The sequence below is a fragment of the Hypanus sabinus genome, chromosome 11 (genome assembly GCF_030144855.1).
Source record: "Hypanus sabinus isolate sHypSab1 chromosome 11, sHypSab1.hap1, whole genome shotgun sequence".
NCBI lineage: Eukaryota > Metazoa > Chordata > Chondrichthyes > Myliobatiformes > Dasyatidae > Hypanus > Hypanus sabinus.
This window is the reverse complement of record NC_082716.1, coordinates 59,316,921-59,332,942: the sequence shown is the minus strand read 5'-3', so window position 1 is coordinate 59,332,942 and position 16,022 is coordinate 59,316,921. Positions and strand designations below refer to the sequence as shown.

At 38.3% G+C, this 16,022-nt stretch overlaps 1 protein-coding gene across 2 annotated transcripts in view; it reads left to right on the top strand.

Annotated features, from left to right (window-relative positions):
* alg6 (ALG6 alpha-1,3-glucosyltransferase) overlaps window positions 1-16,022 on the top strand; it is a 50,409-nt gene that overhangs the window by 13,001 nt on the left and 21,386 nt on the right. The window contains exons 6-8 of one of the 2 annotated variants that reach the window (XM_059984419.1): window positions 5,018-5,085; window positions 6,010-6,189; window positions 9,351-9,444. In XM_059984419.1, coding sequence (XP_059840402.1) covers window positions 5,018-5,085; window positions 6,010-6,189; window positions 9,351-9,444 — 342 coding nt within the window. Of the gene's footprint in view, window positions 1-5,017; window positions 5,086-6,009; window positions 6,190-9,350; window positions 9,487-16,022 lie in introns of both variants that reach the window. The other variant, XM_059984418.1, reaches the window with a different exon arrangement.

Here is a 16,022-nt window from a genome sequence, read left to right as displayed (position 1 = left end):
GGACAAGAACGATCAGGATGAGCAACAGCCTCTTCCCCCAGGCTGTAAGACTATTGAACTCCCTACCACCACCCAGTCTCTTCATGTATGAAGCACCAGTAGTGTTATACAATTTACTTATTAACCTGTATATGCACCTTATTATTATTTTATTTGTGATAATATTACCTTGTATATTATGTGTGTGACTTACATGTTCTGTGTTGTGCACCTTGGTCCAGAGGAACATTGTCTCGTTTAGTGGTATACGTGAGCATGGTTGAATGATAATAAACTTAAACTCCCTCTCATTGTTTACTTCACTCAGAGAGTTGATGGTTAAGATAGACTTTCTGTGATGCAGCTATGTGGATTTGAAGCTCCCATTTATTTGGTAGCTTCATGGATTATTATTTTGCAAAGCCATGTCCTGTTGTGATGCACACCATTAAGACTGTATATGTTTTCTTGTGTCATCCATTCATGCACAGCTGAAATTGCAGGACATGACTCTCATTCAACCTTGTGTGGAACTTGATGTGTGCTCTACTGTGTGCTTTATTTCTGTGCTCCATTTTGTGGCACTCCTTTCTGAAAACAATGGGCTTGAAAATAAATTTACATAGAAAAAGCGATGTGCCATGTTATTAGAGTGAAAAATATCCAGCAGCTTTTTTTGGCCTTTTGGTCTGGTAAGTGAAGTTATTTTCCTCAGGATCACGTGTCCTCTAAATTTTCAACCCCAAATGGCAATGGAGGCAGTGGTTGAGTATATTGAAGACTGTGATTGGCAGATTTTTTTGAAATTAAGGGAATCAAGATGCTTGGAAAGAATCTGGATTTTGATAGAACATTTGTGTATAACTGAAATCTTCTGTTGGTATATGTTCTGGTGAATAAGAGAGATCCTTTGAATTGCAATTTGCCACACTGTGCTGCACAATTTTCACAAAAGCAGCATTTTGCCCTTACCTACCTAGTGAATTTCAAATTGCTGCATGTGCATGTTAATTGGCTATTAAACTCACCACAGAAAGTTAATCTGGTAAATTAACAGTGTAAGTACCCCTTTAACAACATAATAACTGTTAATGACAGCCAGACAACTTTACTTGCCCAGAAAGTGAACAATTAAATTGTGCAGCATTTGTTGCTTCAGATTGAGAGTTCTGGAGAATTTAATTAAAACTTTGTTTTCTTTAGCTTTTTAAAAATAAATTAACAATTTGATTTTATTGGGAAAAGTGGGGGAATGGTGAAGGAGAGGGGGGTGGGGTCATTACTGGAAAAGGGGATGGGGAATGGTGAAGGAGAGGGGGGTGGGGGTCATTACTGGAAAAGGGGATGGGGAATGGTGAAGGAGAGGGGGGAGTGGGGGTTATTACCAGAACAGGGGATGGGGAATGGTGAAGGGGGGGGGTGGGGGTTATTACCGGAAAAGGGGATGGGGAATGGTGAAGGGGGGGTGGGGGCATTACTGGAAAAGGGGATGGGGAATGGTGAAGGAGAGAGAGGGGTGGGGGTTATTACCTGAAAAGGGGATGGGGAATGGTGAAGGCGAGAGGGGGGTGGGGGTTAATACTGGAAAAGGGGATGGGGAATTGTGAAGGAGAGGGGGGAGTTGGGGGGCATTACTGGAAAAGGAGATGGGGAATGATAAAGGGGGGGATGGGCATTACTAGAAGTTCAAGAAGTCAATGTTCATTTCCAGCACCTGCAGATTTTCGTGTTTGTTTTTTGATGAGTTGCCTTGAATTCGTACCTTATTTTTATTTGTCTTCCTTTCTATCCCTATGTACTACTTAATTCTCAAATCTCTTTTGTTTAAGAAATAAGTTATTTATCGTGATTGTTAGTCCAAGATGACTTGTTTTCTCAACCACTGTTATTCACTTATACTTTCATTAGTCTTCTGGACATAATCTGTGAACTAAAGACTGCAGAAGCAAATCTAGCCATTGAGTACTCATTGAGAAATTGTGGACAATATCATCTACTCAAATAGTCAGTTGGATTTGGGAGGAGGATTCAATTTTGTCCTCCGTATCCTTTCATAAATCCTTTGTTACTTCTTAGCATAGTATCTACCACTCTCATAATGTATTTTGTAAAAAGTTCGACTAAATACAAGTTTATTTTCCAGAGCAGAGTACATTAAATACATTACCAGCTCAAAGTATTGATGAGGTAATGGGATTCAGTGGGTTAAATGCATTGCAGAATCAAAGCTGTTCCAGATTCAAATGCCTAGATTGAAATGAAGAAGCTTATTTCGGTTGCAAGTACTTGACTGGGTGACTGTAGATACAAAATAATGAAAATCATCATTCGTGTATGGGTGGTGGGTTCAAGGTTGAGAATAATGGCCATTTTGCCAGTAGAGAATGCTTCCTTTCCTAATTGCCATCTCTGTGTGTATATTTCTGTATTGATGGACAAGTGTTGGGTGAAGGGAAATTACTGCACTGTAATGAGGCAGCATCCCACCAGAAAAATAGTTTGCTTTCTCCGTGTAGGTTTAAGTGATGAGTGTCAGCTTGGTCCAAAGAAACTTATGGAAGCATATCGTAAAAACTGTTATTTTATTTGATAAAAAGCAAGTGAAGGGAGAGTTTGGAAGAAGAAACAAAATATTTTCTATGGATTGATTAAACTGCAGTTCTGAATCAAGAAATGATTTACTGCAGTTTGTCATTTTTGGACTTGAGTGGAGAGTTTCAGTTAAGTCCTTGGGATGGAGCATAACGGCAGAATAAAAGTTCATTTTTAGGATGTACTGACTTATCTGACTTGAGGGTAATGTCATTAGAAACTGGCTTGAGGTCTTAAATTCTATCACATTATAGAATTATCGTTAGATTTACTGATATTTTTATATACTCAAACAACAAAACCAAATCATTAACGTGCTTTAAATGCTGATAAAAGTCAAGGTGAAGGCTTCCTTGATCTATGGTGGGTGCTTCAAGATAACAAGCAACGTACATATGCCATGAAACCAGATCTGTTTGGCTAGTAAGCAATTTTTGAAATCGTTTCCTGAGAAGCTGGTTGGGGGTGGGGAGGCAGGGGGTGGAGACAACTAGGGCAATCAACAGCTGAGAGGGAGCAGTAATGACATTTATTTACTGTTCATCCCAAGTAATTATCAGTAGTTCATATAAAGGTAACAGCTGCAATTGTGTATTAACTGCCTCACGTTCTTAGTTGTGCGCAGTGAGCAAGTGTTCCTAAATTAGCATCTGCGTTGCGTGTCTAAAATCACACAAGACCGCAGCGTGCTGTGTCATAGGGCATAAATCCCTGGCAACCGTCTTGGCAAAATACTGAACACAAATGTTTTTACTATCTCTGAATATTTTATTTCTCTACTTTCTCCTGAAGGCCCTAATCCTTAATGATTATCTTAAACAAGGTTCACGTTTTCCAGTGTAGATAAGCAGTTGTGTACTTGGCTGTGGAGATCACAATGCTTGAGCCTGATTCTGTTCTGGTATTGTTGCTAACTTCCTCCTTTGCCAACAAGCATTAAACCTTTATTTGCAGTGCCCTGGATGATTTGACTCTTTAATGAGACTGCCCTTCTTTCAAGCAAAGGAAGGAATGAATGTTACTACCTGTGGTTCAAATCCTGTTGACATCTGTTTACATGTTCCAGGAATGGAACTTGGATCTTACCACCATATCCGCTTCACTCTTTCGTTGAGTTCACAGTACAAAGTTATTGTATAGCTCTATTTTAGCTTTATTTTATTGCATTTTGTATGGTTGTAATGTGTTCCACATACTGTCTTGTGGCATTTTCTGTTTGATAGGAGATTGCAGTCAAGTTTATTGTCAAAAACATACATAAAGACAGTATAAATGTCAATTTCCTTAAACTTCTAAGGAAGTAGAGATGCTGGTTTGCTTTTGTTATGGTTGTAGTCATGTGGTGGGCCCAGTGTAGGTCCTCTGAAATATTGATACCCAGAAACTTGAAGTTGTTCACCCTTTCCTTTGTATACTTCCCCATTCTTTTCAAGTTGTATTGTTGAGTACACTATAAGTGGTGTCTGTGAAATGTTTTTGTCTAGCATTCTCTCTAACTTATCAGAAAACTCTACCATGCAAAAGTGAGCCAAACAAATAAAGTTAAAACTTTTGTTTGAAACAGCAAACGGGGTTACATAGAACAGGCAGAAAAATGACAGCTGAATGATAGGGTAGGCTTGAGGGACCAAATGATCTATTCCACTTCCTTCAATTGTATTGCTAATTGTTTTCAAATAAGCACTGCAACAAAATGCGTTTGTTAACATTTAGTGAAGATTAGACTATGTTCCATTGTGGCATACCTGTGGTCAGAAAGCTTGATCAGAAACACTCTTGACTAAGATGACCATCATAGCCAATTGCACTTGCCATCTAACCCGAACTTGGGAAGAACGGATACTGAGACATTATGATTTCATGTCGTGAAATAACACAAACAAAATAAATCACATAGACAAGAAGACCTTTGAGTATTAGCGCAGAGAAAAATAATTAGCTGGACTTCCCCACAGAGGCCCCTTTTGGACAATTTGCTTGTATTCTCTGGTAAACATAAGTTAAATTCAGTTTTTTTTTCTGCAGTTGTGCAAACTGATAAAGGCCATGTGAGATATGGGTGCCATACTGTAGACATATAAAGTATTTGCATTTGCAGCATATGTTGATATCTTATGGAGAAATGTAATGAAAGTTGAGTGAGGGGGGTGCTGAAGTCACTTATCAAAAGCCATGATTTTGTATGTTGCCAGAGGAAACGATTGAGCTGATTACAATAATATACATTTAAGAAGCATTTGGGTAGGTATATGGAGGTTGGGGTTTAGAGGTGTATGGGCCAAACACAGAACATTGGGACTAGTTGGGTGGGTGGGCATGGGTGGTTGGCAAGGACTTGTTGGGCCGAAAGGCCTGTATCTGTGCTGTGTTGCCCTATGGCTTCATAACTCAACTTAATGTTTGAAAGATATTACAAACTTACAAGCTCTACTGTTACTCTTCACAGGTATCGTATTTGCTGTGTGCATTACTCTATCCTGGACTACTACTTATTGACCATGGGCATTTTCAATATCCTTACTGATGGTGACTTTCAGTTATTTTAAGAAATGGGGTAATACATAGATCGACCCTGAGTGCTTCACTGAGTGATTGTTTGACATGGTCTGGCACTCAGCCTCATGGGATAGACTGATCTCAGGGTCAGTCCCTGGACTTTACTAGTTTCTCGAACACTGACTGAAATCTGTTATTCAGGGGAAGAAAATTAATAGTGGTTCCAGCTGCTGTTTGGTCTTCTGGGAAATACGTGTGATAGTTGTTTGAGGATAGATCGGATTTTGTTGTAATTTTCACTCATGGAAGGTAACAATATCAGCCCCCGTGGGTTCAAAAACTTAGGTGTGATCTTCAAATTGGGGCGCTGTCCGTGTGGAGGTTGCGCATTGTTCCTCTGACCAAAAGGGCTTCCTGCAAGTGTTCTGGTTTGTTCCAGCATGCTGGTTGGTAAGTTAATTCACTACTGTCAATTGCCCCTGGTAATGGGAGAATTGGGGTAGGTGCAGTTAAATGGAATGTGAGAGGAAATCTTTGAGCAATGTTGAGGTTGCCTGATGGGCAGTGTGAATGCTGTTGGCTGAAGAACCTACTGGTGTGCTTCATGACTGATTTCATTATCTATGAAACAAAGAATTAATGTTCAACATTCTAGAGGTGCTGAGAGAATGGAAATAATTATGAATTAAAATACCACCTTTGATTGTAACTAAATCAATTTTAAAAAATCTTTTAGTTTGTCTCCAAGTGAAATTTGAAAGGCATTAAATTTAATCTGTGTCCTGACACTTTACCTAAATCCTGCTTGTATAATATGTTTTGAAAATGTTGAATGATATTCTTCTGGTAAAAAAATCCTTTTATGAAAGTAGGCAGCTTTGGTTTATTTCATGTCCAGTCTGGGTTCATACTTTTATGCAGTCCTTAACATGAAAGCACATACAACTCTATCAGCTTGGGCCTTGCACTGTGGGGGTTGCTGGGCCTTTTGAAAGGCCGGGTCCTGTTGGGATCCATGGCATTTTGCTCAGCTCTTAATTATAAGCAAATGGAACTTTATCATGCTCTCCCATTTTTCTGCTATCTACTTGGAAGCTGTTTGAAAGACCTGAGCAGTGGAGGGTGAGTAACTGAAAACTAATAGAATTTGAGTTTTGCTGTGTCAGATAAATCAGGTAAGGCCATTTTAAGATTCATAATTGTTCTATTTTGCAATTGCTCTGTAAGTGACTTAAATACAAATCCAAGCTTTATTTTTAGAATAATTATTAGCTTCTTTCCAAATATTCCTTGTAACTGCAATCTTTTTGGATAATTTTCTGGTGTCTGAAGTTGTACAATGCCCATCAGTAAGCATTTGAGTCGAGATTGATATGGAATAGGCTACACATTTGACAGTGTCAGATTTGAGTGTCATTTTCTCTGATGGAAATGCTATAATTTACCTCCGAACTTGGAAAGTTGATGGGTTAAGAGTGTGAACTGTAAGAAGAAAGAATTTGACTTGCCTGGTATGACCCAAAGTTGGAAGATCTTTTTATCATTTATTCTGTAGTAATAAATGTGCAGAATTATAAATGTTCAAGATATTGACAAACAGATTTTTTTTCAGAACTATAATCCACCTAAAATCAATGTATTCCAAAGAGTTGGCGAGAAAATAAGTGGATTATGTATCTATTAATTAGAAAGTAATGATGTAATTCCTTTACGACCCATTAATCTCAAAAGCAATTCAGAGCCTCATGATATTTTCAACATTGTAAAATGGGGAAGCATAACATCAGGTTTACATAGTTTCACCTAGAAGCTTGTAGCAGATATCACTTGTTTCAGTCACGTTACCCTTCAGAAATAACACACAAGCTTTCGCTAGCTACAGTGAAATAAAGAACTGTCTGTTTGAAGAGTAACTACTGTTCAGTCAGTGGAAGTATACCTGAAACGGCCTTATCCAAATACTCAACATCGACGACAGCTTAGCATTCCTAGGTGCTGCACTGGACCATGAACTTGGGTTGTGATGGTCCAGACATAGTTTTCATAAGACACCTTTCTTACTAGTTAGATGTTAATGTTGAATTCACTGAATGATGACAATATGACCATTTGTCAGATGGTTACACAAATATGTCAGGTTCACCAATATCAGGGCTGAAGTTTACCTTTCTTGCCTTGAATGCACTGTATAGAGAATGCAGTGACTTGGCCTCCACAGCCGCTCATGGTAACAAATTCCACAGAATTACCACCCTCCGACTAAAGTAATTTCTCTGCATTCTAGTTCTAAAAGGACATCCTTCAATCCTGAAGTTGTGCCCTCTTGTCCTAGAATCCCCTACCATGGGAAATAACTTTGCCATATCTAAGCTGTTCAGGCCTTTTAACATTTGGAATGTTTCTGAAATCTCCCCTCATTCTCCTGAACTCCAGGGAATACAGCCCAAGAGCTGCCAGATGCTCCTCATATGGTAACCCTTTCATTCCTGGAGTCATTCTTGTGAATCTTTTCTGAACCCTCTTCAATGTCAGTATATCTTTTCTAAAATAAGGAGCCCAAAATTGCACACAGCACTCCTGTGTCACAAGTACCTTATAGAGCCTCAACATCACATCCCTGCTCTTAGCTTCTATACCTCTGGAAGTGAATGTCAACGCTGCATTCGCCTTCACAACCGACTCAACCTGGAGGTTAACCTTTAGGGTATCTTGCACAAGGACTCCCAAGTCCCTTTGCGACTCTGCATTTTGAATTTTCTCCCTATCTAAATAATAGTCTGCCTGTTTATTTCTTCCACCAAATTGCATGACCATACACTTTCCAACATTTTATTTCATTTTCCACTTCTTTGCCCTTTCCCCTAAACTATCTAAGTCCCTCTGCAGGCTCTCTGTTTCCTCAATGCTACCCACTCCTCCACCTACTTTGTATCATCGACAAATTTAACCACAAATCCATTAATACCATAGTCCAAATCATTGACATACATCGTAAAAAGCAATGGTCCCAACACCAATCCCTGTGGAACTCCATTGGTAACCAGCAGCCATCCAGAATAGGATCCCTTTATTCCCACTCTCTGTTTTCTGCCGACCAGCCAATGCTTCACCCATGTAGTAACTTTCCTGTAATTCCATGGGCTCTTACCTTGATAAGCAGCTTCATGTGCAGCATCTTGCCAAAGGCCTTCTGAAAATCCAAGTACACGTCTACTGCATCTTCTTTGTCTACCCTGCTTGTAATTTCCTCAAAGAATTGCAGTAAGTTTGTCAGGCAGGATTTTCCTTTCAGGAAACCATGCTGGCTTTGGCCTATCTTGTCATGTGCCCCCAGGTTCTCCATAATCTCATCCCTAACAATTGATTCCAACAACTTCCCAACCACTGATGTCAGGCTATAGTTTGCTTTCTGCTGCCTCCCACCCTTCTTAAATAGCGGAGTAAATAGCAATTTTCCAGTCATCTGGTACAATGCCAGAATCTATCGATTCTTGAAAGATATTGTTAATGCCTCTGCAATCTCTCCAGCTACTTGCTTCAGAACTCAAGGGTGCATTCCATCAGGTCCAGGAGATTTATCCACCCTCAGACCATTAAGCTTCACAAGCACCTTCTCAGTCATAATTTTTACTGTACAAACTTCACTTCCCTGACACTCTTGAATATCCGGTATACTGCAGACATCTTCCACTGTGAAGACTGATGTGAAATGTGCATTCAGTTCCTCTTCCATCTCTGCATCTATCATTACAATATCTCCAGTGTCATTTTCTATATATTTCCTATATCTACCCTCGACTCTCTTTTACCCTTTATGTACTTAAAAAAAAAAGCTTTTAGTATCTTCTTTGATATTGGTCGCCAGCATCCTTTCCTAATTCATCTTTTCTTTCCTAATGACTTTCTCAGTTTCCTTCTGCAAGTTTTTAAAAGCCTCCCATTCCTCTATCTTCCCACTGGCAGAAATTAAGCAAAGATTTAAAAAAAATTGGCGTTGCTAGTTAACACATTTTATACATTCGCACATAAGACTTCGACTGTCTTTAGGAGTTGTCATTTGAGTCCCATAGAATCCTATACCTGTGCTTATACTGTATACTTGTAGTAGATGCTATAGGGATATGGAAAGATTAAAATCTGACAACTAAATTTATGGCGTGCTCATTAAAGAACAGCTTTGTATAGAGAATGTTACAATTTTTCTGATTGTGGATATTAATGCCCAAGAGTTGAAAATGAGCTTTAACTGTTCCAAAAGTACAATATTTTCTCTTGTATTGCAGGTTAACCAGGTTGATCAAAATAGCTCTTGTTGTGTTGCTTTCATTTGCTTGCTGCTGGCTGCCGTTCCTCACAAGTTTCCAGCAGTCTCTGCAGGTGATTCAGAGACTTTTCCCTGTCGATAGAGGTTTGTTTGAGGTACGGTCACAGGATTGCTTATTATCAGTGACCACAAGTTTTGTGATCGTTTGCCATTTACTAAACTTGGAGGTTGTAGTGTAATTTCAGAAATAATGCACAAGCTGCCACTTTAGTATTTTATCACCAAGTTACTGAAACAGTAGGAATGTTTGGAAACGATATTTTAACAGTTCAACAAAATAAACAATGGTTATCAGTCAAATTATCTAACTATAACTAATCTGTAAGGCCAACTATCTTCATCTGGTGCAAGTTCATCATAAAATCTTCCTGTTTAATGTTTCAGTGATGATAATATTAGCTTGGCAACAGTGTAAATGTCTGTCATGAAATACTTATTTGGACATGGATGAGGATGAACTTGAGAAATTGTTAGCGTAAGCAACCCACAAGTTGTGTGATAAGTTGGCCATCTCCAGTTGCTGTTTTAAAAAGATATGCTGATGTGTAAATTATACGTTGAGCTATAATATCAATAGCTGCTCAGTTTGTTTGTAGAATGCCTCAAGTGTTAACCTTCTAACCTTTCTCTGTGTCCTCATCAAATTCGGGGCCGATATTCTATCTGTGCCATGTATGAGGGAAATGGTTCCATTGGTCTGAGGCGTGGCCAGCTTGCCTGTGGCATTATGTTCCCTCCACTTGTGACATTGACAACTGTCTCTGCTGTTTCTATTTCCTGTCTTGAACAGAGGTATCAGATATTGCATTCTTGATACTGATATCATAGCCATCCACAGATAGCCCATTTATAGATCCATTCTAGCTCATGCTTAACCCTTGAAATTGGCTTGCATTCGTATCGTAAACACTACAGATTCTGTTGACTCAGTCAGGACTGTGCATATCAGTGTCTCACATTAGATTTATGCCATTTGGAATTTGTTACACTATGGGCAACAACTTTACTGAACTTAATAGCGAACAAATTTGTGGCAGAGTGCTTAACCACAACTTGATCGTTCTGATCCATTCAATAATCAGTTTCAGCATAGTTCATTTCTATAGCTCTCCACAAAAGGAGTACTTTTTGAGTAAAAGAATATCGCTTACTAAGATTTTCTGATTCAGCAGAATGAATGAAGAAAGTACTGTATATAAAACAAACAAGAGAAAATCTACAGATGCAAGAAATCCAAGTAACACACACAAAATGCTAGGGGAACTCAGCAGGCCAAGCACCATCTATGGAAAAGAGTAAACAATCGGTATTTCGGGCCGAGACCCTTTTTCAGAACCCTTCATCTGATGGAATGTCCCAGCCCGAAACATCAACTGTTTATTCTTTTCCACAGATTTTGCTCGGCCTGCTGAGTTCCTCCAGCATTTTATGTGATATTGTACATGAAGTCAGTTTTAAATTCTCAGTTGTTTTTATGTTGTTTGTGCATGTCAGAGCAGAAGAGGTTAAACTTCTAGTTCGTTCCATGCATTTGTGGCATTCCAGGTGTTGGCCACCATCCAGACATTAAAAATCTGTACTCCTGCTGCTTGTGACATTAAATGAAAGACCATTCTTATACATATCCTGCGTAGGCTTACAAATACTTTGCACTTGGTTCACTAATGTAACTTGGAAGCAAGCGTCCACTTTCCATGTCTACAGTGCCCATTACAACAAATGGAAGCAACATTTCAAGTTCAAGTTGAAGTTTGTTGTCATCCGACTGTACATATATACAGCCAAACAAAACAACGTGCATCCACAAAACATATACTAAACGTAGCACATAAATCAAAATATTATATACTTCTCTGACATCAAATGTACTTATTTATTAAATAAGTTAATAAAATATAATTCAAGATGCATGTAGTGTGCAGCACAGGTAAATGGTAAAGGGTACAGTAAACACTTTGCTGTCCTAGTGTCAAGTCCTTGGTGGTGGCAGGATATTCATTGTTCCACAGCCGAAGGGGAAAAAGCTGTTTCTCATTCTGGCAGTCCGAGTCCTGATGTTTCTGGACCGCTTTCTTGATGGTAATGGGTCAAAGAGATTGTGGGATGGTTGGTGGGGATCCTTAACAATGCTTTAGGCCCTTCATCTGCAACGCTGCTGGTAAATGTCACAAATGGGTGATTTTTACTCTCCTTTGTAGGGTGTTGTGGTCCAATGCCTTGCAGTTTCCAAACCAAACATAATACAGCCAGGCAGGACACTCTTGATGGTACTCTTGTGGGAAGTTGTTAGAATGGGGCAGTGAGGGGTATTGAGGTCCAGGTTAGATCATCTGTAAGGTGCGCACCAAAGGACTTTGTGTTCTTCACTCTCTCCACAGCAGAGCCATTGATGTCCACGTTGAGACTCGGGTTGTTGTTCTTGCACCATTTGACAAGCCGCTCTTCCTCCTCTCTGTATGCTGATGAGGCCAGTCACTGTAGTGTCATAAGTGAACTTGATGCGGTTTGAGCTAGATTTGGCAGGGCAGTCATGAGTCATTAGCGGTCTTAAGCACACAGCTGGGGGGGGGGGGTGGGGGGCAGCACTAGTTCTCACATGATAGAGCTTGAAATGTTGCTGCTAGCTTGGACTGACTGTGGTCTTTCTGTCAAGAAGTCCAAGATCCAGTTGCAGAGAGGGCTGTCGAGTCCCGACAAGGTCAGTTTACCAACCAGCCTCTGAGGGATGATCATGTTAAGCACAGAGCTGCTGTCGATGAACAGCATCCTGGTGTATGAGGCATTGTCTTTTAGGTGGAACTGGACAGAGTTGAGGGCCAAAGCTATTGCATCATCAGTGGGACAGTTTGTGCAGTAGACAATCTGGAAAGGGTCCAATGTAGCTGGAAGGTGGGGTTTTATATGAGCCATTACCAGCTGCTCAAAGCAATATCAGATATTTTCCTATCTGGCTCCCCAAACAAATCTCTATGGTTCCTTTAGCCAACTCAGCACAGATTAGGAATAAAACCTACTGCTTTTATGTCTGCTTGGTGGAGAGCTTTATTGGAAAGGGCATTTATTTCATTTTTCACTGAGCAACTTTGTTACTACTTATACACCATTTTGTATGTCAAATAAAAATGCTAATATATTACATCTATAGAAATAGTTAAGATAATTGTTTTGAACTGAAAACATCTGTAGTAAAACATCTTGTAGCTCTTAGCAATATTCTTCTGTTCCTGGCTCAATCAGATGCCATTTGATAAATTGATAAGGTAGACAAGTATTTAAGACCATGAGACATAGGAGCAGAATTTGGCCATTTGGCCCATTGTGTCCATTCTGCCATTCGGTCATGGCTGATGTATTTTCCATTTAACCCCATGCTCCTGCCTTCTTGCCATAATCTATGATGTTCTTACTAGAAAATAATAATATTCTTTCTTTCTTTTTCAATCTTTTTATTGAGTTTCATATACAAAAAATATAACATAACATAATATTGAATAGGTTATAAATACACTAGGCTTGAAGTTAAATTAGTAATAAGATATCAATATCTTATTGAGATATCAGCAAAGAACATCATAAGATAATCAATCAAACCTGTATTAATTGTATATGAAAAAGGATAATCACAAAAAGAGAGAAAAAAATACAAGAAAAAATATATATTAAAATAAAGCAATAAACCTAAACTAACATGGGCAATAATAATAGTTTAAATATACATGATAGTGTCAAGAACTCCGGAACTCCATACCAGAACAAGGATAAAAAGAGAAAAGATCCGGAAGAGGTCAAATTAACTCATATGAAAATGTCGAATAAATGGTCCCCAAATTTCTTCAAATTTAATTGATGGATCAAAAATAGTACTTCTAATTTTTTCTAAGCTCAAACAAGAAATAGTTTGAGAGAACCACTGAAATGTGTAATTTTGAGGTCAATTTTGTAATATGGACCTTCTAGCCATTAGAGTTGCAAAGGCGATCATTCGTCTAATTGAAGGGGAGAATTGACTACCATCCTCAGTTGGTATACCAAAAGTTGCAGTGATAAAATGGGGTTTATCTTTATCAGGCCTTTAGCGTATGGAAAAGGAAAGGTATTACATGCTTTCGTGATCTTTTTTTTGAAGGTAGTCTGATGTTTTTTGACCAACTTTCTAACAAATTTAAGTTACCTAAAACTTATTTTTTTAGATATTTACAAATCAGAAACTTTTTATATAAAGTTTTACCATCCTTTCCCAATTCAACTCCAATGGATTTTTTAGATATAATTTTTACCTTGAACCCTTGTCAGAAGAGTTTAGTGGCTCTTATTGATATGATCATGAAGATGCAACCAGAAATGTCAGGCAGAATTAAACGAGTGGGAAAAAGAGCTTCAATATACTATATCAACAGAAAAATGGGAAAAAATTTTACAAATGGTTAACTCTTCTTCTATATGTGCTAAACATGCTTTAATACAATTTAAGGTGGTACATAGAGCCCACATGTCTAAAGATAAGCTTGCTCGATTCTACTCCCATATTAACCCTCAATGTGACAGATGTCACTCAGAAGTTGCTTCATTGACCCACATGTTTTGGTCATGTCCCACCTTATATAACTATTGGAAGGATATATTTGCTATCATTTCCTCAGTTTGGAATATTGAAAATAATAATATTCCAGTCCAGGAATATGTTTTAATAAGACAAATGTGTTTGAATTTTTTGCTGTCTTATGGCAGATGTGAGAAGTGTGTATGGATTGAAACAGGTATCCAATTTTAATCCTCTTTGGAAGAAAGATTTTAAAAAGGCTTTCAGTTGCTTTGTGTGTAATTATTCTGAAGTACATCAACCACAGTAGCTGAACGGTTCATTGTAATAGGCAAATAATACAGAATCTTGAGCTAATGATCCAGATAATTCAAATTGGAAATTAAAATTTAGTTGATTAAATAGGTAGGTCTGGAAAACACCAAGTTGGTGTCAATAATATAATAATGAAACCACTGATTAGTCTTAAAAGAAACAGTCATACCACTAATGTTAACCTTGACTAAATTGTGACTCTTGGCTGACAACTATGTAGTTGACCAGCCTGTGGGACAGTTCTCCATGAGTTGGCATGCTCCACATATTAAAAGGGATTTGCCGGACTGACAGAACTCAGTCCCTTTGTGGTCAGTCCACACCTAGTCTTAATATAATTTATATCAAGCTGTAAATTCAGCTAACGGAGTGACTTGTAAATGATCTCGAGGGAGTTGTCTGGATTTCCACATTCATGTGTATGTATGAGGCAATAAAACTTTGCTATTTAGGAAGGATGCAGCATCCATATTGTTTGCAGCAAAATTCCATGAATGTTACTAGGATAAATGTTCAGGTAATGTATTTGTTGTGTTGACTTGGAGGGAAATTTGAAACAGATATTAACACTAATTGAAGTTCAATGCACTGCAAAGTCAGTGAAATGGTCAGAGGGGATATCACCAAAAAAAAATTACAGCACTAGGTCAATACAGCACTAGCAGACTAGATTGTGTGCTGCAGTAAACCTGTCGTGAGAAGGATCCTGTGCCTCCATGTAGTCTGTGCACAGAGGCATTTGTTTTTCTCTTTCCTTCCAGCCCTTGTAGCACTGAGATGAAGCGAAAGCTGAAGGTTTCAGGATAAAGTGTTGGTCTTTTATTGTGGATCTAGAAAATGTAACTGTATTGTTTATTTGTTGATTACGGTATAATACTTCAAACATACATAAAATGCCTCCTATGACAAAATATGTGAACAGAAAAATAGGAGCTCAGCCACTGTGGGACAGAGAAATGATGCTGGATCTATTTTCCCAGTAGTTGCATTTGTGGAGAAAATTTTATAATGGATTTCCTATTCAAGCTCAATATATTAGGAATGGCACATTAGCTCAGCTCAGAAATGCCTCACAGTGGCAGTGACCCAGGTGCAATTCTGACCTACGGTGAAGTTTGTGAAGTTTGCATGTCCACCCTATGACTACATGAGTTGCCCCCAGCTGCTGCGTTTCTTCCCACATCCCAAAGATATAGTGACTGGTAGATTAAGCTCATAATTAAAATAATAATTTAGCTGCTGTAAATTGTCCATAGTGTGTTGAAAGGTACAATCTGCGAAGAGTTAGTAGGAATGTGAGGGTAATAAACCAGAATGAATACAAGATTAGTATAAAAGGATGGTTGTTGCAGAATTGGTAGGTAGAAGAGCCTTTGTTCCATGATAAATCTCTATATTTATATTAACTTCACTGTGTTTGTAATCACTAACATCCAACAGTTTTCCATTGCAGTATCTGTATTGTATTGATAATACTGTTTCTTGGAATTTGAGCGATTTTTCCAAAGTTTCGGAAATGTTGCTTGCAAGCTCTTATTCCTCCCTCTGTTCTATCATGTTGAAATTAAAATTTATTGCACAATAAACTGTTAATTATACATTGTTTGAATCTCAATACTGTGAAAACATTTAAACTGTTTTCCTATTCCTCATAAAACTGCAAGCTTTATTTTTGAAAAAGACTATGTTGACCCTTCAACTAATTAATGCTTCTCAACTAAGCTGATTTTCAATGTTCAGTCTTGTTATTGCCAAAAGCATAAGAACTTCAGGTTT